At 35.6% G+C, this 22454-nt stretch overlaps 1 protein-coding gene across 2 annotated transcripts in view; it reads right to left on the bottom strand.

Annotated features, from left to right (window-relative positions):
- Positions 1–1209: 1209 nt before the first annotated feature.
- PCDH9 (protocadherin 9) overlaps positions 1210–22454 on the bottom strand; it is a 976450-nt gene continuing 955205 nt past the window's right edge. For both annotated transcript variants that reach the window (XM_033409955.2, XM_004282152.4), the window contains exon 4: positions 1210–3356. In XM_033409955.2, the coding sequence (XP_033265846.1) occupies positions 2983–3356 (374 nt within the window). In that variant the 3' untranslated portion in view covers positions 1210–2982. The remainder of the gene's footprint in view (positions 3357–22454) is intronic.

The following is a 22454-nucleotide window of genomic DNA, read 5'->3' on the forward strand; positions in this document are numbered from 1 at the left end:
TAGGAAATGTAACTGCCTTTGATTTCCAGGTAAATGTGATTTATAATATTCAATGTCTATGCAATAAAATAATGTGGGTGATATTTAAGATTAGTTATCATGAATGTATTATTTACTTAATGAATAAATACTTCCGTTTGGTTTGTAATGTTACTTATTTTAATTTTTACAGAGCATATAACTGAATGCCTTGATAAGAGTAGATATTGTCATATTTATTAGAAGAAATATAGTAGGATGGGGAGTTTCTTTTCCAAACTTCTGGTTTGGAGGAAGGCATTTCTATTCCACTCTTTTAGGGAAAGAAAAGGTAGGAGCATAATTATTTTATTTTCTCTCATCTTTCACTCTTCAAGGCAGAAAGGAATGACATCTGACTGGTAAAAAATGGAGGGAGGGACTGAGCAGGCATGGACTTTTGTTTTCAAGAGTGGCCTGTTTCCAGGATTCATTCACTCTCTGTGTCCTAGGGCAGGCTCTGCCCCTGAAAGGAGGGTGGCGCCACAGACTACTGGATAAATCTGGCTTATTCAGAGGTGAGGGGATAGGGTCTCACATACAGCCACTGATCCAAGCAAATATCTTTACCTCCATGTCACTATCTCCTGAGTCTTATTTTACAACTCTTCAAAAAGCTGTGGAGAAAGAGTCAGACCTGTTTACTTACCCTAAAACTCTGATCCAGTTGCTCTGTGGTGAATATAAACACATGGCATATGTGTGAGTCTTATTATCTTTTGCAGTTTCTGAGCCTATTTTCCTAACCTGAAATAAATATAGCTGAAGTTTTGGCCCTTGTTTCAAAGCCTCAATCCCTGAATAGTCCTCTTCTGCCAGCAATGAAATGTTTGAGAGTTTGTTTCATGAAATCTTATTAAAGGATACTAAGAGTGAAGAAGATAACCTCACTAAATAACCAGTGTTACCTGCCCAGTTTCTGACTTGGAATTTCACTTTGATGAAACTTGTATGAATCTTGACTAGAAGGTGAACTTTCTCCCTGAATTTCCCAAGAAAATGATTTCATAGAGCATTAGGGGAATTTAACCCTAACTTGGAAACTTATTTTCAGAACGTAGGTATTATTAAACCCCTAACAAATTTTCTTTGATTTCTAATTAAAAGTTAACTTTTATTAACATATACTTATCTAACAATTAGAGTAAAAATCATCACTTTGGATTTTGACCACAAATTAACACACTACAGTCAGGAATTCAGAACATTTATTGCAAGAGCTGAATAATTGTAAATAACTTAGAACTGGCAAAGCAGTAACAAGGATAATTGTTTAGATATTTATTGTGTCAAAGTCATCAAACACCCCTCACAAACTGACAAATATGTACTTCAATAAGCTATGCACTCCTACCCATTATTTTCCATTATACTGTGGAAAAATGTGAATTGCTATTTACAAAGTAATTTTATTTTTGGTAAGAACAAATTATCTATCAGATTAGCAAACCATTTTTTTACTTTTTTTTTTTACTTTTAAACTGATGTTGAACGGTGGCATTAAGATAACTTTCACTTCTTTCAATAAAGACATTTTGTTGCATGCTATTTATTTGTTTAAATCATCTGTCATGCCTTAACAAAAACCTCCTAAGAATGCTCGAATTTGGATTTGTTTGCACGTGCAACTGAGATCTTATTAACATTAGCTGTCACTCTGTTGGTTTGACCTAAGTGACAAGATGCTGGTACCTGCCGGCATTGACCAACTATGATAACAAACAGTTAAACAGCAATAATTAGAGATCTATCCCTTAATTTCCCCCAACTAGTCTACCTGGAGAATGTTCTGTTACATCATGAAGGCACAACACATTAAATAGTTTGTGACTATGGTCTAACACTTGTGTTACAACAACATTATTGTATATGAGGATCAACACAAACTGCCATTTCAACAAAGTTGTAGACACACATTTTCCCAATTGAAACTATTTTTGAATAGTAATTTTTCTTCAATATATGCTAATTTAATACATAAGTTTTGCATGAGTGACAAGCACAGGATATATCACTTTCTGAAGGATAACACTTTCCCATTTCTATGCTACTAAATAAGTGATTTTGCTTTTGCCTACTTTGAAAATAAGGATGTCAAGAAAATAGGTTCTGAATTTCCAAGCTTTTGCAGAAGTCCTTTTTTTATATAAAGTTTTCATTTTTTATCTTTATTTCTTATAGAATTCCAGCATCATAAGCTATCATAAAAGAAGCGAGATTCCAGAACCTTTATTTTCACTACAAGTATCTGAGATCTTTTGAACAATGTGTGTCAAGACAGACTCAGAAACACTTCACTAAAAGAAACAACAAAAATAGCAACAAAGAGGCAAACAGAAAAAGAAAAGAAGCAACCATAAAACACAGAATTATGCTACAACGTTTTTTAGGTGAACGGTATAAGTACACAAAAGTTGTTAATAATAGCTTGCTTCTATTTACAAATACTTTAACACTGATTGACTTACAAGTGTCCACTAATGTTAACAGCACAATAGGTTTAATGCTTATCTTTTTAAATTTCGTTTGAAGTATAATGTCAAGTATAGCAGTCCCAGCACAGATCAACAACAAAAAGAGCACAATTTTCTAACTGGATATGTTTGTCAGTCACTCTAATCCATGGAACTTTCTTACTCTCCAAATGCATATTCTATTGTTCATAGCAGCAGTCCAGGGTCAAAATAAAATGCAGTTAAAAAAAAAGGATATTTGCACAATGGAGAGACCTCTGGAGAGTTTAATCAATCCTAGTAAACAAGATCACATGGCTAGTAGAACTATCTTCTCTCTCTTATGTGGTAAAACACTGCATCCTCCATGGTGCTAACACAAAGTTATGGATATCCCTGCTATAAGGGGCATAGTTGTAGAGATCTATTGAATACATAAAGCTCTGACACACACGGTATTAACATGTCTATTTAGTTTAAAGTTATTAGGTCCCATATAGCCTTTTTCTTTTTAGAGTTGGTGCTCCTTAGGACTCTCAATAGCACCTCCTGCTTGCTTATAAGACTTCAGATTTGCCAGAGGAATGTCTGTCATGTGGCTGCCATTGTTGAAATGGCCTTCGGTGGAACCATACTGCTTACGGTCATTGAACTGGTTCCTGTTGCTATCTTCTTTCCAGGCTCTGGTCAGGGTGTGCCCATTCACAAGCTTGTCCTTCTTGACCCATTCTTTCTGGGGTGCAAAGGTTGAGAGAGGTGATTTAGGGTGTTGATAGGGACCCAAGCCAGGAGGCATCCAGCAGTTATCAGAGTGACCCAAAACCAAGCACTCTTGAGTGCACATCTCTGTAGCTTCAGCTAATCCTCGGGGGCCCAGAGGCCCATCTGCAGAGGACAAGAGACAAAATAAGGAAAGAAAGTGGTTAGAGTTTTCATTTAAAATTATCTCCTTAGAGAAAAAGTGCATTGGTAATCTCATTTGTTCATGAAAATTGTATTAAGGTAAACAATTCAAATATATGATTCCTCATTCTTTTAAGAATAACATAGGAGGAATAAAATTCCTTTTACTTGAGGTGAGAATTATCTCTTTTCCTTAAGCCTTCATTTATATCTAGAGATACAGACAGATAGAAAAATAAATAGACAGACATGAGTAAAGAGATATACCCATGACATATCATTTCTGATGAACTTTTTCCATGACATATGTATTATTACTAATTTATGTCCTACTTCTCCACAAAAAAACTCATATTCACGAGAAATAGTGAAAAGTACAAAAATTTTATGTGCAATGTTGAAATATATGCTAACATATCAACTCCTTGAATATAAAAAGTATTACTTGAAATATAACATTAAAAATAAATACTGTAGGGCTTCCCTCGTGGCGCAGTGGTTGAGAGTCCGCCTGCCGATGCAGGGGACGCGGGTTTGTGCCCCGGTTCGGGAAGATCCCACATGCCGCGGAGTGTTTGGGCCCGTGAGCCATGGCCGCTGAGCCTGCGCGTCCGGAGCATGTGCTCCGCAACGGGAGAGGCCACAACGGTGAGAGGCCCACGTACCGCCAAAAAAAAAAAAAAAAAAAAATACTGTAAAGGTTATACAAAATGTTTTTCTATATAAACGTGTGTTTTTAGCATGAAATCCCATGAAAATAACTTTGCAACATTTTAGAAAGTTAAATAATAATTTTAAAGAATGTTTTAACTAAAGTATATTACTAAAGATATACCTGGTTGACTGGTTGACATTGTGAAATCCCAGTAAATAAAGACACCATTTGCATCCAAAGACAACATGTGGTTCCTTCCAAGCTTAACCTATTTTCTTGATTTCTTAACCCAAATTTCACTAACATGAAAGTCTAGCTAAGTTGCAAATTGGGTCACATGGAGTCTAATATTCAAAAGGAAAATAAGTCATCATAGATATTTTTCTTTTATTTATTTATTTTTTTACCAGCAGGCAATCTAAAACATTTTAACCATGATTTTGAAAGTAAACTCTTCTCTGATTACGTAAAAAGGACATCAGTTCTTTACTGATAAACAACAAGTGTCAAGTGGTTAAGGGAAAGTTTTTTTTGTTGTCATTGTTTTTTTTTCCCCTTGATTAAACAGTCAAATGATAAGTGGTAGCTTGAAAATTAGGAATTGATTTTACGAATGAGGTTAAGTGGATAGGCAAGAACGCTTGAGGCATAAAGCATTTTCAAAAGTAGAGAGTCGTCAGAATAAAAGTGTAGAGAAAAATGAAGAAAATATCCCTGAAAGTTTTTCTACTCAACTATTAAAAGAGCCAACAATTGGAATGTAGGTCTTTGCTAAAGTCCAAGTTAGCACTACTAATATTTTTAAGTGCCCAATAATTGTGGGGTTTTTATATTAACATCTATTTTTCTTAATAATATTCTAGTTACTTCTTACATGTTAAAAAAGAAATACCTGCTGAGATAGGTAAGAGTTGGTGGCAAATACCTGAGACCTCAACACACAGACAACATTTAAATGGACACTGGATGTGAAAAAAATATATGCCTAAAATGTACTCTTACATACAAACGGAAATTTTAGTCATTTTTGAAATCTAAAATCTGCTCTTTAGAATAACCTTAAAATTCCTTCTCATCTGACCCATAGTCCCATCCCCTCAAGAGCAAATAGTTTTATCATTTTAAACATACGTTCATTACTTAAAACTATTTCTCTCACAAACCTCGAATGATTACTTACTTCCTAGGGTATTTAATTTAATCTTCTCTATGAGCCTTTCTCTGTCCTCTGAATTCTGCCCACATTTTAAAAGTTCAAACTAATTTCTCCCTTTTAGTTTTGCTTTGGTGTGTTCAGTGACTCTGTATCCACAAAGTTAACACATTTTGCTCAAACCAATCAATGCCCCTTACATCAGGATCGCAGGCCTGGAAGATGCTTTTTGCCTGGCTTGTTTTCATTTAATTACTGATTCTTTCCAGGGGCAGCTTGCTTCCCAGGTACCACAGCAAGCTTCCCTAACTTTGCCAATTCATGTTTTACATGCACCTGGAAGATTTCCACAGATCTTCCCTTATTAATGAATAATGAATTTCCTAATTGAGCTCACTCACTCAACTCTTACTTTAATGACATTTTTGTCTTTTGGGGGACAAAAGACAAAAATATCATTCATTAGTATACATTTTTGTTTTCTCTCAACTAGATTTAAAATCCATTGATGGAAAAAAACAACTTATTAGCCTTCTGATTCCTCATAGTGCTTAGCAATAGCAATGATCTAAGAACAATGTTAATTATTAATTAAAATTTTATGATGTTGAAAATGTCCTGAGAAATTATTAAAGATATCCTCTGCTTGGGCTTCCCTGGTGGCACAATGGTTCAGAGTCCGCCTGCCGATGCAGGGGACACGGGTTCGTGCCCCGGTCCGGGAAGATCCCACATACCGCGGAGCGGCTGGGCCCGTGAGCCATGGCCGCTGAGCCTGCGCGTCCGGAGCCTGTGCTCTGCAACGAGAGAGGCCAGAAGAGTGACAGGCCTGCGTACCGCAAAAAAAAAAAAAAAAAAAAAAAAGATATCCTCTGCTTAAAAGGCAGACCTTAAGTAATTAGAAGATTCTGATTTCGCAAACATCATACCAAAAGCTTCCTCAACAACAAATCTCTTTGCCTTAGCAATACTTTGTGACAGTTAATAAATGAATTATTTAACTTCTCTGCTCAATATGTTTTAGCATATTTAGCAGAGATATATTAGAAGTCTGGGACTTCTCTGGTGGTTCAGTGGTTAAGAATCCACCTCCCGATACAGGGAACATGGGTTAGATCCCTGGTCAGGGAGCTAAGATCCCACATACCGTAGGGCAACTAAGCCTGCACGCCGCAACTACTGAGCCTGTGCACCACAACTAGAGAGTCCACATGCCACAACTAAGACCCGATGCAGCCAAAGATAAAATAAAAAACTCAATATTAAAAAAAAAGTTCACTCCTTTCTAGCCATCAACAGAGATAATCACCAATTTGATGTATAATATATATTGAGGCCTATAAATCAATCCTTAATTTTTACTTTTCCAGAATCATTAATAAGTTTTTCTTTTCCTGTTAATATCCCCAAAGTAAAAAATAAATTATCAGCTACCTTAGAAATATTAATAGCATCAGGTTTTTATTGAGTACATAAAAAAGAGAGAATATGCAAGATTATTTTTTAAATAGTCTTATCCAATATACATTGCCATCTTATTAAATTAAGAATATTACCCAAGAATTGAGAACACTAGGGGTGTGTGTATGTGTGTGTGTGTGTGTGTGTGTCTGTGTGCATCTATAAGTATATGTGGACCCTAAGTCTTCAGCATTTAATGACACACTTTAACAAATAGAGTATATTGTTTTTCAGAACTGATAACATTTATTTATTCTATAAATATTTACTGAGTATTTACTATATGCTGACACTGTGACAGGCACCAGGAATATAGCAGTGAACAAAGCAGATGTCAACACTATCCTCATGGAGCTTTGGGTCTATCCTGGGAAACAAATAATTGCCTTAAAAGCAGTGAGCTAAGAGAGGAGAAAATGTGTCATTGGGAAGGAGGTAGGGTTTAGGGAGGCTTGTCCCTTTAAAAGGCAACAGAGGGACTTTGTTCCAAGTTCCATTTCTACATTTTTCTGAAAGTTCTTACAGATAACTGACAATTTAAGACACTTACAGTTAAAATTTGTGTGTACTGTACAAAATATTTAACTTGCAAAAAATGGTTTTTCCATTAGATAATATTAATTGCTCTCTGAAAATTTTACTTATGATTCATTCTTGTAAATAAATTTGAAGGCTTTTAATAAAGTCTATAAATAAATTTACAGAAGTTTTGTGGATTCTTAGGTCAGTCTTTTAGGTAGCTGATTGTTATATAAAATTTAAAGATCCATCGAAAAGTGCGACACAACACAACGATGGCACTTGCATGAGGGACAGTTTTTGTTATTTATAGCCCTAAAGGAGAAAAGGCCACCAGGCAGGGGCACATAGACGGTTGTACCAAGAACAGGGTAACAATAAGCTGGAATTGTAGGGGACAGTGTATGTATGGCCAATCAGGGTGGAGGTAGCTAGGTTTCCAGGGCACTTTGTGGATTGACTGATTAGGAAAATTTCTCAGGCTCTAGGGCACAGAGTCTGTCTCAAGATATCTGGTACCTTAACTTTGGAGCAATTAAGTTGGGTGCATAATGACCTAGAAGTGTGAGAGCTCTAGAAGGGAAGTGGTGGGATGTGGATTTACTGAAGAAAGGAAACTGACCAGCTAGTAGCCAAGGCCACAGAACTGAGTCAAGTCAGCAAAAAAAAAAAAAAAAAAAAAAGGAATAAAAGAAAGAAAAGGGAAAAAATATATATACTAAACTACATTATAACAATTTGCTTATGTAATTGAGCTGCATTGCTGGAAAGCTTACTTTGTTTATTCTCTGGCAAGTTTTTATTTTGGGACATGACATTAAATACGGAAAATTTTACTCTTTTTATTTGGACCTATATATATTTTCCAGTGGTTGCCCTGAAACACACACACACGCACACACACACAAGTTTTATTTTGGGAAATAACAGTGCTTCCAAGTTTTCTTCCATAAAGCCTGTGTCATGAATTGGTAGAAAGAAAAATGAAACATTTTTATTATGAATTACTAAAGAGAACACAGTCATTCTACTGGTTCCTTGAAAGTTCTGGTCTTTTAAAAGTTTATAATCTGAAGCATCTTAAACATTGAATAGTTTCCAGTTAGTTTTTCTCATTTTTAGAACCACTTACTGATTTGTTTTATACTTTTTTTTTGTTGTTGTTGTGCAGTACGCGGGCCTCTCATTGTTGTGGCCTCTCCCGTTGCGGAGCACAGGCTCCGGATGCGCAGGCTCAGCAGCCATGGCTCACGGGCCTAGCAGCTCCACGGCATGTGGGATCTTTCCGGACCGGGGCACGAATCTGTGTCCCCTGAATCGGCAGGCGGACTGTCAACCACTGCGCCACCAGGGAAGCCCTGTTTTATACTTTTAAAAGGGAGAAAAACATTCTTTATAAAGCACTGTTATTTAATATTGTCATTTTCCGAAATATAATTGAAAATAATTCATGATTCTCCATCAAATATATAGCATTTAGGGCTTCCCTGGTGGCGCAGTGGTTGACAGTCCGCCTGCCGATGCAGGGGACACGGGTTCGTGCCCCGGTCCGGGAAGATCCCACATGCCGCGGAGCTGCTAGGCCTGTGAGCCATGGCCGCTGAGCCTGCGCGTCCGGAGCCTGTGCTCTGCAGTGGGAGAGGCCGCAGTGGTGAGAGCCCCGCGTACGGCGAAAAAAAAAAATATATATATATATATATATAGATATAGATATAGATATAGATATCTATATATATATCATTTAAAATATCAGGGATTTTTTACTAATACTGCAAAAGTTATATTCACTGAAATATTATCCTTTATCTTTGACATATAATTATTTTTAATGTTATCACTATAAGGAATCGTCTTAATTGTTGAATAATTATATTTACTTTTCATAATTCCCTCAACATTGAATATTTAACATGTATTACATGTGTCAGAAATGTGCTGGATTCTTAATAAATTTTGAGATGGTGTGTGTGCATGTGTGTGTGCTTGGTGCATGTGTGCACTTATGTTTCCCTGTCTCTCCAATTTTTTCATAAATTTTGAGGTCCTATTTGTGTTACATCATACAATATCTATTTAGAATCCAGATCAGGATTTAAAGCTGCTTATAAATACTTTCTACAATTTCAGCATTATACCAATCTGTTTCCTTTTTCTCAAAAAAAGTACTTAAAATCCCCCATCATGATTATTTTAACACTGAAATTTTTATTGATTTTTTAAAAAACCTAAATTATTTGTCCCCTTTAACAATCTGCAATCTATGAGTTTGGTTATCTTTCTTTATTTTTTAATGTATAAAGACACAAGCGCTGATAAAACTGTCCAAGCCATCTGCCTCTGCATTTAAATGTTGAAAGCAAAAACAAAAGCACATAAAAAGCTTCTTGAAAGTCATCTCAGTTAATGTTTATATCAGTTCTCAATGTATTTCCCTCTCCATCTTTGCTCCATCTTCCTGTTCAAAACCAAACAAAATAATTTTCCTATGATTTAGGCATCAACAGCTGTCATAGAGCTGCTTGAATTGCTGACTTTTAAACATGCAGGTTTAAAATGTGAAACTATCCAATTAAATGGATCTCCAGCTATACTTAAATGGTAGGATAGTTGAATGAGCTTTGATCTCATTTTATTATACCCGGAAGCAGAATTGTTAGTTCATTGATTAACTCACTGCTATAATTAACAAGTACCTTCTGGCCTGTTGCCCACTGTTTTTCAAACTGATGGTTTGAAACCCTTTAATTTCAAAGATCGAAACTGATATTTTTTTCAAAAATCATGAGACCTTTCATATTTCTGGTCAGATTTCATATTATATAACGGTTTGTACTTTTACATGAATAAATTTTCCTTAGAATTTTTACTATTGGGTAAAATAAGACTAAACAGACTGTGAAAATTGAATTGTAAAATAGATGTCACTTTTATATCATTTGGTTCAGATTCATCACATCTCACTCAATTTTTGTCTCATTCAATTTTTATTATAGAAAAATACCTCTTCCATACAAAACATATCTGATTGTCATGTTATAATGGTCTTTTTGTGGTTAAGAGCATATATCATCATTTTTATGCAAAACATTTGTTAAATTCCAGTTTGTCTGTATTTTCCCCAGAAGAAGGTACCTTGAAAGGTAGCATGAGTGTAGTATGCAAAGAGTTGTGCATCACTAAACATCTTAAAGTGAAAGATGCATCCACTGATTTGGACTTGCTGAAGCAGTTTGCCTGATCTCTAGGCACAGTGATAAAATGTCTTTCCTTGTTTTAAAGAAATTTCCATTTTTAAGTAGGCTTTTATCCTATAATTTTGCTTTGTACTTGCTATTAATTTGCTGAGAAAAATCTTAATTATTATACTTGCTCCTTTTCATACTGAATCTTCCTATTAAAAATTTCAGGGAAACAAATATTCTCTTTTAGATAATTTTACTATCTCTAGGAGACCAAAACCAAAAAATTAGTATTTTTACTGGCTCATTTTCACCCTCAGTTTATTTCTATTCTTTTTAATTTTTTTGTGAGACAATATGTAGTAGCATAACAATTTCTTATCATTTTTGTGGATTATCCTGAGTGGAAAGCTAAAGCTAAATATTTATGGAAATCTGCAGGGACCTGAAAGAATGTCAGGTAAAGTCACTTGATAGGCCCCCCTACTGTCTCCACACACTATACTTATTGATCAGTTGCAGATACAAATCAAATCGATTAATTTGCTTCCAATCTAAAAATAGTAAAAGTTAATTTTGAATATGAGCATTGGCATGAAAACAGAGGAAACCATTCAGCATTGCTCACTTTCCCTTTTGATACATGATCTCTACTTTAGATCCCATTATCCTTGTCCAACCAATATTTTAAAATCACTGTCACACAGGAATAAATATCAGTTATTACCCTGCTCAGAAAAACAATCAAGGGGTACAAATTTCACTGCCATTTAAACTCAGATTTGTATATAAAATAGTACAGCATAGTTATGTGGACAGTCTAAATCCAAAAGTAGATCTGGCAAACTTGAGTATACCTATGGGAAAAACATTTCTCATTCATTCACTGAATAACTTTTGTTTGATCTCATGTTAGGTTCAAGAGATTCTTGCATAGAATATCTAAAATCAGAACTAGTCCAGAAATCTCAGGTCACATGATCATCATAGCTCAAGCAAATAGAAATAGATCTGAACCCCAGTAAAATAATGAATTTGCATGAACTTTGTGAAAGTAATTTTAGATTCCACGTCTCCTAGTTTCTCACCTAAAAATTGAGAGTAAAAGACTAAATTCTGATTCATGACCTCTACCAATCTCTGATTCCTTTATTAAATATCACTGTGGTTTGTCATAGATAATCAAATTTTCAGTGTTATTTTCATTCTACTAATGAGAAGTCCAAGACAGGGCAAAGAAATCATAAATCAATTGTTCCTGTAGATTAGTCGATTACTTAGGTCACATATAGGTGTTGGAATGTGAAAGTATGATTGAAACAAGTATTTACATTTCTCAGTCTAAGTAAAAACCTTCATCAGAGTTTTCGTTTATGGCTCAAATTTAACCCAACATTGTGAAAGCACCTACAGTCACCTTGAGAAACAAATGCAGAATTCCCACACAAGCAGGATTTGACAAAACCTTTAATTAACAACTAAACATGGATTAAATATTTTACACATTCTTCATACAAATTTTTTTCTTTGGTCACAGATGAAAAGTCAACATTTGCAGATGGAGACAGTCCAAATGCAGTAACACATAGCCAGCACGAGCAGCAGATTCTCTGCCAGAGAGGATATTGCTATTTGGATAGACTTTATAGCTCACAAAGAATGGAGAGCACCTCCTCATAAATCTTTATCTTTCTTCAGCATGGCATGAATATCAGCTCCCTTTTTTCTCATCTGCTAAAGCTAATTGCTGAAAAGAAAATATCTTTGATTTTATTTATTCACAATTAGCATTTGATGCTGCAATCAATGAAATGACAATAGTCTAAGGTTATTGATTATTTAAATTAATTCTCAAATCTTGACAAAATTGCTTAGTATGAAACAGCTTATCTATATTATTGCAGACCATATTTACTTTCTTCTATAGTTTACTCTTACTCATATTTGATGTCTTTCATTTTAAAAAGTTACTCATATACTGATATTTCCTGAATTACTCTCCATTTCTTACAATTCACATAGTTTCTCAAAAAAACATAGTAAATCTTATTTGATGTGCAAACAAATCTAAGGTATTAAGAAATGAAATAATTCTTTACTGATGAATTTCAGGCTGAGATCCAATTTTTTTTAAAAAAAGCAATTTATATAATCTTCTCTCCCCTTAAAAAACTCTCAGGTGCTTGTCTGAAACCAGACAAGAAGTACACAGTACTGTGAAGTAATTTGTCTTTACACACTTTCCACTCTTTCCCAGATTTCAGGTGTATTTAATTAGAATGGAAAAAATAAACTGGTGAAGTTCATTTCTATTTGCCCAGTTCTCTGATAATTTTCACCTGGGACACTTATAACTGGAGCCTTGTTCCTCCCCCAGTCTCTGGGCTACAGATTCTATTTTTCATGGTCTTCAGAAGGCATAGTGATTAGTCCCTGGTTATTTTAAGCATTGGGGAATTTGGGGAAAACATTTTGCTAAGTTGTTAAATATTTAAAGACTTCATAAATTATATATTTTAAAAGGTGTCTGAAAGATTATTTTTTAAATGGAATAAGTCATCAACTATGATGCATGGGATCTGTAGGGGTGTGTGTGTGTGTGTGTGTGTGTGTGTGTGTGTGTGTGTGTTTACACATAGATGTTACCATAACTTTGAATTAATAAAGTATAGATCAGTGTTTCTCAAATGTTAATGTGCATATGAACCACCTGGGGAAATTGTTAAAATGCAGAATATGATTCAGTAAATCTGGGGTCCTGAATTCCTTCATTTCTAATGATCTCTCAGATGCTGCTGCTGCCTTTCAAGGTCCTCTCTTGGAGATGCAAGCACATTGAGTACTTACTTAGCTCCATTGGGTACTTTCCCAGTGTTCCACGCAGCTAAAGTTTTCAAACGTGTGCATGAATCAGAGTTAGCTGGAGGGCTTATTAGGTAAATTGCATGACCACATCCAGGAATTTTGATTCTGTAGGTTCAAGGTGGAGCCCAAGAATTTTCAGTTCTAGCAAGTTCCTCTTTCTGTCACACTTTCCTGATTTCTCCAGTCCATCACTAGCCTCTCTGTTTCATTTTCATTTGATGACACCACAACTTTTTCCAGACCCCTAAATGTTGGACTGCTCATTGCTTTTTATCTACACCTCTTCTAGGTGAAATTGTATAATTATGCAGCCTTATAAGTCATATATATGCTAGCAAGTCCCCAATTTACATTTTCAGCCCCATATCATTCTCCTGTGGCGATATCAACATATCTGACTCCTGGATCCTCAGCACCCTTTGTATTTCTAGTAGGCATTTCCAACTAACGTAATTCTTACTGTTTTTTTCCAAACATACTATTCTTCTTGAACTTACTATTCTTGTGTATGGCACACTGATCACCTGCTTGCTCAATTAAGAAAGAAAAAAAAAATAAAAGGAGTCAGCATTGGCAACCATTATGCAAAATTCTAAAATTCTCCAACCTAATTCCTGGGACTAGAAACATGATATCACACAAGTGGTAATGTTAAATTATATGGCTGCTACGGACTGAAGTTTTCTGTCCCGCCAAATTCATTCACTGAAATCCTAATACCCAATGTGATGGTATTTGGAGGTGGGACTTTTGGGACATGATTAGGTTTAAATGAAGTCATGTGGGTAAAGTCCTCACGATGGGATTAGTGCCCTTATAAAAAGAGACCAGAGGGGGCTTCCCTGGTGGCACAGTGATTGAGAGTCCGCCTGCTGATGCAGGGGGAGTGGCTGGGCCCGTGAGCCATGGCCGCTGAGCCTGTGCGTCTGGAGCCTGTGCTCTGCAACGGGAGAGGCCACAACAGTGAGAGACCCGCGTACCGCAAAAAAAAAAAAAAAAAAAAAAAAAAAAGACCAGAGAACTAATACTTTTACTCTCTGTCTGCCATGTATAGCAAGAAGGGAGCTATCTGCAAACTAGGAAAGGGGATCTCACCAGACACCAGTTTTTTCTATATCTTGATCTTGGTCCTTCCAGCTTTCCAAACTATGAGAAATAAATGTTCCTTGTTTAAGCCAGTCTATGATATCCCGTTATAGCAGTTTGTACTAAGACAATGGCAAAAGAGGTTTTGCAGATGTAACAAGGACACTCATCAACAAAGTTGATTTTTAGTTAATAGACTAAGCTATATTTATAAACTATATTTGGGCCTAACATAATCATGTGAGCTCTTGAAAATCAGGGAGTTTTCTCTAGCTATTAGCAGAAAGAAGCTCAGATTCAAAGCACAAGAAGGACTCAATATTCCATTGGTGTCTTTGAAGATGGAATGGACCACAGAGAAAGGATCTGAGAGGAGCCTCTAATTGCTGAGAGCCACCCCAGCTGGGCAGCCAGCAGGACAACAGGGATCTCAATCCTACAACCATAGGAACAGGATTCTACCAACAATCTGCGTGAGTTAGAAAATCAGTTCTTCCTCAGAGCCTCCATAGAAGAGTCCAGTCCAGTTGATAACTTGATTTTGGCCTTGTGAGACTCTAGGCATGACAAGCCTCCTTGGACTCCTGTGATAATAAATGGGTGGAAACTGAGATAATAAATTTGCGTTGCTATAACTGACTAAGTTGTGGTAATTTGTAATTCATAAATCGAAAACTAATACAACGTCTGTCTCTTACTCAAGATACACAGTCAATCAGCAAGTTCTTTAGTCTATTTCCCTCCCTGAAAACCCACCACCTCAAGCCACTATTATTTCCTAGTAGGACTTCCTTCTTTCACTCTGTGACATTCTATGCTCTAATCCTTAACTAGAGGCATGCATATATAGTTACAAGTAAATAGGTAGTAGACTTATATTAGTTTTCTATTGATGCTGTAACAAATTACCACAAACTTAGTGACTTAAAATAACATTCTCTTACAGTTTTGGAGGTCAGAATTCTGAATAATCAATTTCACTGAGCTAAAGTCAAGGTGTTAAGCAGGCTGCTTCATCCTAGAAACTCTGAGGGGAAGATCCATCCTCTTCCTTTCTTCAGCTTCTAGAGATTGTCTGTGTTTCTTGGTTTCTGGGTCCTTCTCCAAGTTCAAAACACATTCTCCAATCTTCACTTCCGTTATCACATCACCTCCTCTAACTCCTCCTGCATCCCTCTTTTAAGGACCATTGTGACTACACTGTGCCTGTGTAGATAATCCAGGATAATCACATCTCAAAATCCTTAATTTAATCACGTCTGCAAAGTCCCATTTGTCATTTAAGATAACACAGTCACATGTTTGGGGACAAGGATGTGGATATATTTGGGGGCTATTCAGACTAACACAGTTTTTAAAGCAGAACACTTAACTCCTCTGCTTCCAAGGACTTCAGAGTAAAAGCTACACTCCTTCTTGTGGCCCAGAGTCCCATATGATCTGGCTCCTGTCCAGCTCCTGATGTCATATCTGTACCCCACTCTGCCACCTTCTCTCCTTAACCCCACCTTACTCTCTCTGCTCAGCTACACTGACTTGCACCAAGATTAATTAGGTCTCAGGGCCTTCAATTTACTATAATTTGTGCATTGGCCTCACTTCATTTAGATGTTTACTCAAATTCGATTTTTCATAGAGGCATTTTCTGATCACCTTATAAAAAATAATATCCTTTACACCATTCACTCTCTATTCCCTTCCTCAGCTGCATTTTTCTGGATAGCACTCATTACTACCTGTCACAGTGTATTTATTTGTTCATGGTCCAGCTCTAACACTAGAATGTAAGCAATGCAAATGCAGGTAATTTGCTTCGAGGTAACTATGTCCTCAACACCTGTTACCATGGCCTGGCATACTGTAGATAATTACTAGATAGATTTTGAAAGAAAAGAAAACATGAAATTTGTTCGGAACCCCAAATCAGTGAACTAACATAAAAACTGTATGTAAAACATTATGTGACAAGTCATTTACAATCAGAAAATAGTTAATAATCAAATGGATTTACCTTTCCATAAGAAACATTGCTAAGAGTTCACAGCATAAAATTTTACCAAGGTGATATTTGAAATGTCTGAATGGTATTAGTAAGTGTAAAATAGGTGCATTCAAAAGTACTTATGTGCTACCTTAGTTTGGGTCGAAGCAAGTAGAATGCCCCAAAGTGAAACATAATTAGGTTGCTTCCTGTATCCCACTGAACTGCTTAATCATGCAAGAAAGTTCATAATTCCTCTCACTAACTGAGTTCTTCAGATGTTTTCAGAAGTCCAGATTCACAGGATACATAACAAAACAATTCTTGAAAGCCTCATGATACCAAAGTAATTATTAGCAATTATTCTGAAGCAGAGTTCCAATGAGATGCAGAAAGGTACGCAGAATTTAGCCCTGGTACAGGTATGTTCAGGTAAATGGGAGGATATTTAGAAAAAAAATAATTTGATTAGGGATTGTATTAAAAACCTAAAAGTAGTTTAGACTCCATTAATATATTGGCTTACAACCATTAGGGAATGAAATTACTTTTCACAAATTTTGGGGGAAAGTGTGATTTTAAAAAGAGGCTAATATGCCACATTAGATCACATGTAGAATACCATGGTGTAATTCATTGCTTAAATTTAGTTGTACATAAAGGAAAACTACTCTAAAATTGAGAAGCATAATGTTATATTTTGAAAGAATCTCCTAAGGGGACTGTTGAAAATGCCATTACTTCATTATTGAAAATGGCTTGTATAATGGAGTATTGTGGAGAGAAATCTTGCCCTCTTGGGGTAATGCATAGGATTACCCATTCCGATCTAAATGTATGTTTATCCCTGAATGCACCTTGCAAATCCAGAGAAATTACTTCGTTAATATAGGTCTTTAAAAGATAGATTTCTCTCTTAAAATGATAAGTATTACATGTGAATTTTATAACATCTATATAAATTTGGCTGAGATTTTTTGCAGTATTTTCTGTTCTGCCTGTTGCCCATCAGAGACTATAATTTTCTGAGGATAGGAAGACAAGTTACTTTTCTTTAGTATTTCACTATTTTATTGGTAGTTGACCATAAGTCCCAACTTCAATGCATATAATATTGCAATATTTATCATCAAAGAATATTGCCATTATAATTTTATAAGATATGAATCGTTTATCATTTTTCTGAAACGGAACAATTTTGTTGCAACATCAATGCACTTTCACATTTAATAAAACGTATTTAAAATTTTCTCAAGATTAAGCTGATGTTTACATGCAAAATTTTAGGAAAACTAGTGCTACTCTCAGAATATAGCTTCTTAGTGAATGTAAGAAAACAAAATAAGGGAGAGGTACTGACACTAATTCTGTATCAGGGAGAAAAATTTGTGGTAAGCAAAATTTGACCTTGTCTTTTCAGGTATTGTCTTTTTTCCCCTCTGGTTTATTTCAATAACTTCTTTGGAGGAGTTGTGGCTTATCACATTTGTTTCCTATCTAGATCTGTTGTCCCTTTGCAATTAAATATGTTTTTATTATCTTCCAATCTGTCTCGTCAAAATGACCTGTCTCTTGGGCATAATTGGTGGTTGGCTGCTCTGATAAACTCATTAATCTTACAATGTTATTGACCAAAATGTTAATTGCTATCCTTTGGAGGAATATCTGCACTTCAGTAAGAGCCTTCCAGAGCCGCTTCAATCCACACATATGAATGCTTGAAGAATCATGGCAGAAGAATGTGATTTTGAGATAAAGAAGGCTTTGAGGCATCCATCAGATCACAATGTGAAAGTGTGCCTCCTTGCAAGCTGGTATGGTTTGGGTATCTTTCAGTGTTCTGGCATGACAGGACTGGCACTCAAAAAGGTTAAGTGAAAAGAGTTTAATGAAGGGACTCTGCGGAGTGTGGGCTAGGAAAGTGAACTAAAAAGGAGTAGTAAGGGAGGCAAGGACCTGAAAAAGTAGGAAAATATTACCATTCCTAGGCCTGAGGAGGTAAGGAAAGGGATGGGTGCAATGTGCCTGGAATCTAGACAGAGCTATGGAAGGTTTGAAGAATTTATTCAGGAAACCAAAAAGTGAACAGGTGAGATAACTTGAATATATGAGACCAAAGGTGGGAAAGTTTTTGTTTTTGTAAATCACCATATATAAAGTCAATAAATATCCTTTGAGATAACCTTCCAAGTGGAATTCAAATTTTAAAGTCCTAACTGGTCAAAACACAATTTCAAAATCCTTTATGGTCATCTATCACTAAACAAGACAACTGTGATCAGTTTGAAAACTATACTTTCTATTAACTATACATAATATGTAAGCCAATTATTGGGGTAATAACTCCAAATAAATATTATTTAAAAATTCAGAGCAGCCTTGTGAGTTGATGAAAAGAGAGCTAGTGAGAATGAATGGAATATTCCATTGTCTTTCTAATATTTCAGTAAAAATTCTTGAAATGCTGCTCTTTATATACTCACCAAGTACCACACTCTGTATACATGGATCATTACAGAATAACTAACCCAGTATATCTTCACCGGAAGTAAAAATTATTAGTAAGTTTATAAATCACTTTTCTGTGTCTTTTTTGACTTTATGCAGTAAAATGTAGTTAAAGCACTTAATTCCTGTTTTGAGTTCTTGAGCTGGCTGTGCCTCAGTCTACCACATAAATAAAATCACAAGACAGCCGGCCCTTGACAAATATTATCAATACTACTTAGGATGTCAGTTCGTTTCTCTCTAATAGAAGTGAACTGCACAGTGAACCTTTACTTTTTAATCTAGATGACAGTCAAAGGTTTTGAGATCTGTGAACCTCTGGCAAGATTTATAAAGTTAAGTTTTCATCTAAAACAATTGGTATGGGTTTGGTTCAAAATTAGGCACTAAGGGTATTTTTTATCTGGCTGAAATACTCCCAGAATGTTCTCCCAGTCAACATGGAATGTAAATAGAACTCCAACAAACAGCATATTCCACAACCATGTTACTGCTAATAAATTACTTGGAGTTACTAGTTGGGAAACATCTGTGTATATGTATCCATCTATCTATCCATAAGCGTGCTATCTTAGTTACAGTTATCAAGTTGACAGTCGCATTATTTTAGTTAATATAGCTATATTATGTAGGTCTTAATTATAGTCTCCAAGCCTCTTTTTACTGAAAGATGGCATAGATGAAAAAAAATGTTATTGGATTAAACAGACAATTTAAGATCACGGAGATTTTAGCATCCTCCATTTAAGCCAAGCTACTGAGCCAAATTTCTTCCCCTTTCAGAGCATTTTTCACTAAATCAAAAGCATTGCTTCTTGGTAATTACTCTTACAGCCCTTAAAATGTATTCTCTCCTCCTCTGAATATGCTACAAACAATTTATGCAGAGCTTAAGTCACATACCTGGCATTGTTACATGATCATGTCTGATTGGCTCCTGAAGTGAGCTATAAATATATATCAGTGATTACAAACTGCTCTTCAAATTTTTTGACATAAAGTTGAAGAAAGCCAAAACCATGAACTGGGAGACATACAAGGATTTTTGTCAGCTGCAGGGTGTTAATTTACCATTAGATTTTTCTGCTCATGATAAAGATTCAGTGATTTTTTTAAAAATCTGCTTGGTTGCAGAGGGTGAGAGGTTGATATTCTAATAAATTTTAGAAAGAGAACTAGAAATGACAACTATGAAATATATTTTCTTTATATAAAGAACTAGTTCTGGGCTTCCCTGGTGGCACAGTGGTTGAGAGTCCGCCTGCCGATGCAGGGGACACAGATTCGTGCCCCGGTCCGGGAAGATCCCACATGCCGAGGAGCGGCTGGGCCCGTGAGCCATGGCCGCTGAGCCTGCGCATCTGGAGCCTGTGCTCCGCAACGGGAGAGGCCACAACAGTGAGTGCGAGGCCCGCGTACCGCAAAAAAAAAAACAAACAAAAAAAACTAGTTCTGAAATTGGTATCCAGGTGCATGATCATGGACGAAGGTCAACATGACACTGTTAATGTATTTGTGTGTATATATATATATATATATATATATATATATATATATATACACACACACACACACACACACACTGTAATGTATATAAACTATTGGTTGGTGGCCATCACTACTGTTTTAGGAGCTAATGCTGTTTGAAAGTGACTTGCCTGGCTGGCTCCCTATGCTAGAGCCCTTTGAATCCCTAGGATGGTCAGGTCAATACCTAAAATTCAAGGCTGTTTTCATTTGTTTGTTTAATGAAAGTGGTCACTATAGATGCACAGGTTGTGTTTGTAAACATATAGAGCTTTTTTTTTTTCACTTGTTCTCTCTAATTGCTTCATGATGAGATAAGCAATTTCTGTGAGTGTTTTCTGAACTCTTCTAAGACTTAAAATTACTATTTAGTGTTTTTTGTTGTTGTTTTTCCTTCTAGGCTGCCTAAAGTTTCTTCACTGTAACTCACTGTGGTTCACTTTTCTTTCTTGTTACCCTTTCTTTGTTTCTTCACTAGCTTACAGTGTCTGTTGTGCCTAGCTACAGCACCAGTGGACTAGAAATGTGCTAGGCTTATGATGTTACTACCTCATCAACTATTATTAAGTCTAAATCATAAGGGAAACTGATAAAGTGACCCAAATTACATTAACAAGGTCATGTACTGTATTTTAGGGAGCATGGATGGTGTGAATATTATTGTTATTTGGAATTGATTTTAAAATGGTGTCATATTATCTTTGCTGTTTTCCTGAAACACATGTTGGATTTTTTTTTCTGTCAGTGAGAATACATTCCTGAGCCATAGTATTCATACCTAACAAAATGTGCCAAATGCATGGAGAGAAGCCAAGCCATTCTATTCTCTCTGGTTATCTCAATAACAGATGTAAATTAATCTGTGATCATTTTGGCAGGGAAGATCAATATTGATTGTGAAAATGGCCACAACTCAGTTTCTCACATATAGACACTGCCCAAGTGTTTAAAGGCATGAATCAAAACTCTGACACAGTTAAGTTCAACTTGAGTGGCAGCACTTAGTGAGGTTAGGGACTGGAAAATGGGTTGGATTTGAGGTAAGCTGGTAATTTATCCCTGCTTATGATTTACCAACTTGTACCAACACATCTTTTTTTGAGCCATCTGCTTCCTTAAAATCATTAGAGAACAAAGCACAGGCTACATTTTCTGTGCTTATTTAACAGCAGACTTGTTGGTGACTGCATGGGTACAGTCCTTATGAATTCAAGAACTTGTATTTTCAGTTAGGAAAGTGTGTTATACGAATGTTGGAAAGGATGTACTTTAGTAACCAGTAACATGAAGTTTTCTGAATTAGATCCAGTGATTTCATAATTAGTATTTAGTGGACATTTTAATTTCATTTGCCTATGCACATATGTTCATTCTTAGTTTTGCTAACCAAACTAGATGTATGAAAAATCCTTATATATTTCATGTCCAAATGGATTACAAAATCTATGAGTTGGTAAAGCTCCCTGGCTCTTTTTCTTTTTTAAAAAACATTCTTTCCAATCATACTTAACAGGAAAACTCCTCCACTGTAATTTATGATACATTATGAGTTTAATTTTTAAAAGCAAAAATATAGTTTTAACAGAACTATTAAGTAAGATCAGGATGAAAAGAATTACTGCATTTCCGAGCGTTAACATATTCAGCATTCTTCTTTTTGACAAGAATAGCAGTGCAGATGCTAATTATGATATATAAAATGACTCATCAAAACACCTGAAATCCTTGGTCTTCATGCCCTCTTGTCCTCTGTTGGGTTTGATGACTGGTTTATGTAGGAAAATTAGGACATGGATTTCTAACAGTCATTTTAAAAGAGAGTCTTAACATCCTCCACCCAATACCTTTCCAGCACATTTGCCTTTACTTCAAAAATTAACTTCAGGAAAGGAGCTATTATAAAATTTTCTTTGAGAGGGAGTCTGCACTTTAATCAGTTACTTATACTTGACTTAGTGGATTAAATTAGTAAAAAACAATTCTTGAACTGTGAGTCATTTAGAGGTGTTAGCAGAAAATCGAACTGTGTGTATGTGTAGAGAGATATTGCAAATAACAATAATAATATAACACAAATGATAAAATAAGAAAATCACTGAATCATTGTGTCACTGATAAAACAAGAGTTGCTTGGTTTTATTTTAAG

This window comes from Orcinus orca, chromosome 18 (assembly GCF_937001465.1).
Source record: "Orcinus orca chromosome 18, mOrcOrc1.1, whole genome shotgun sequence".
Lineage (NCBI taxonomy): Eukaryota > Metazoa > Chordata > Mammalia > Artiodactyla > Delphinidae > Orcinus > Orcinus orca.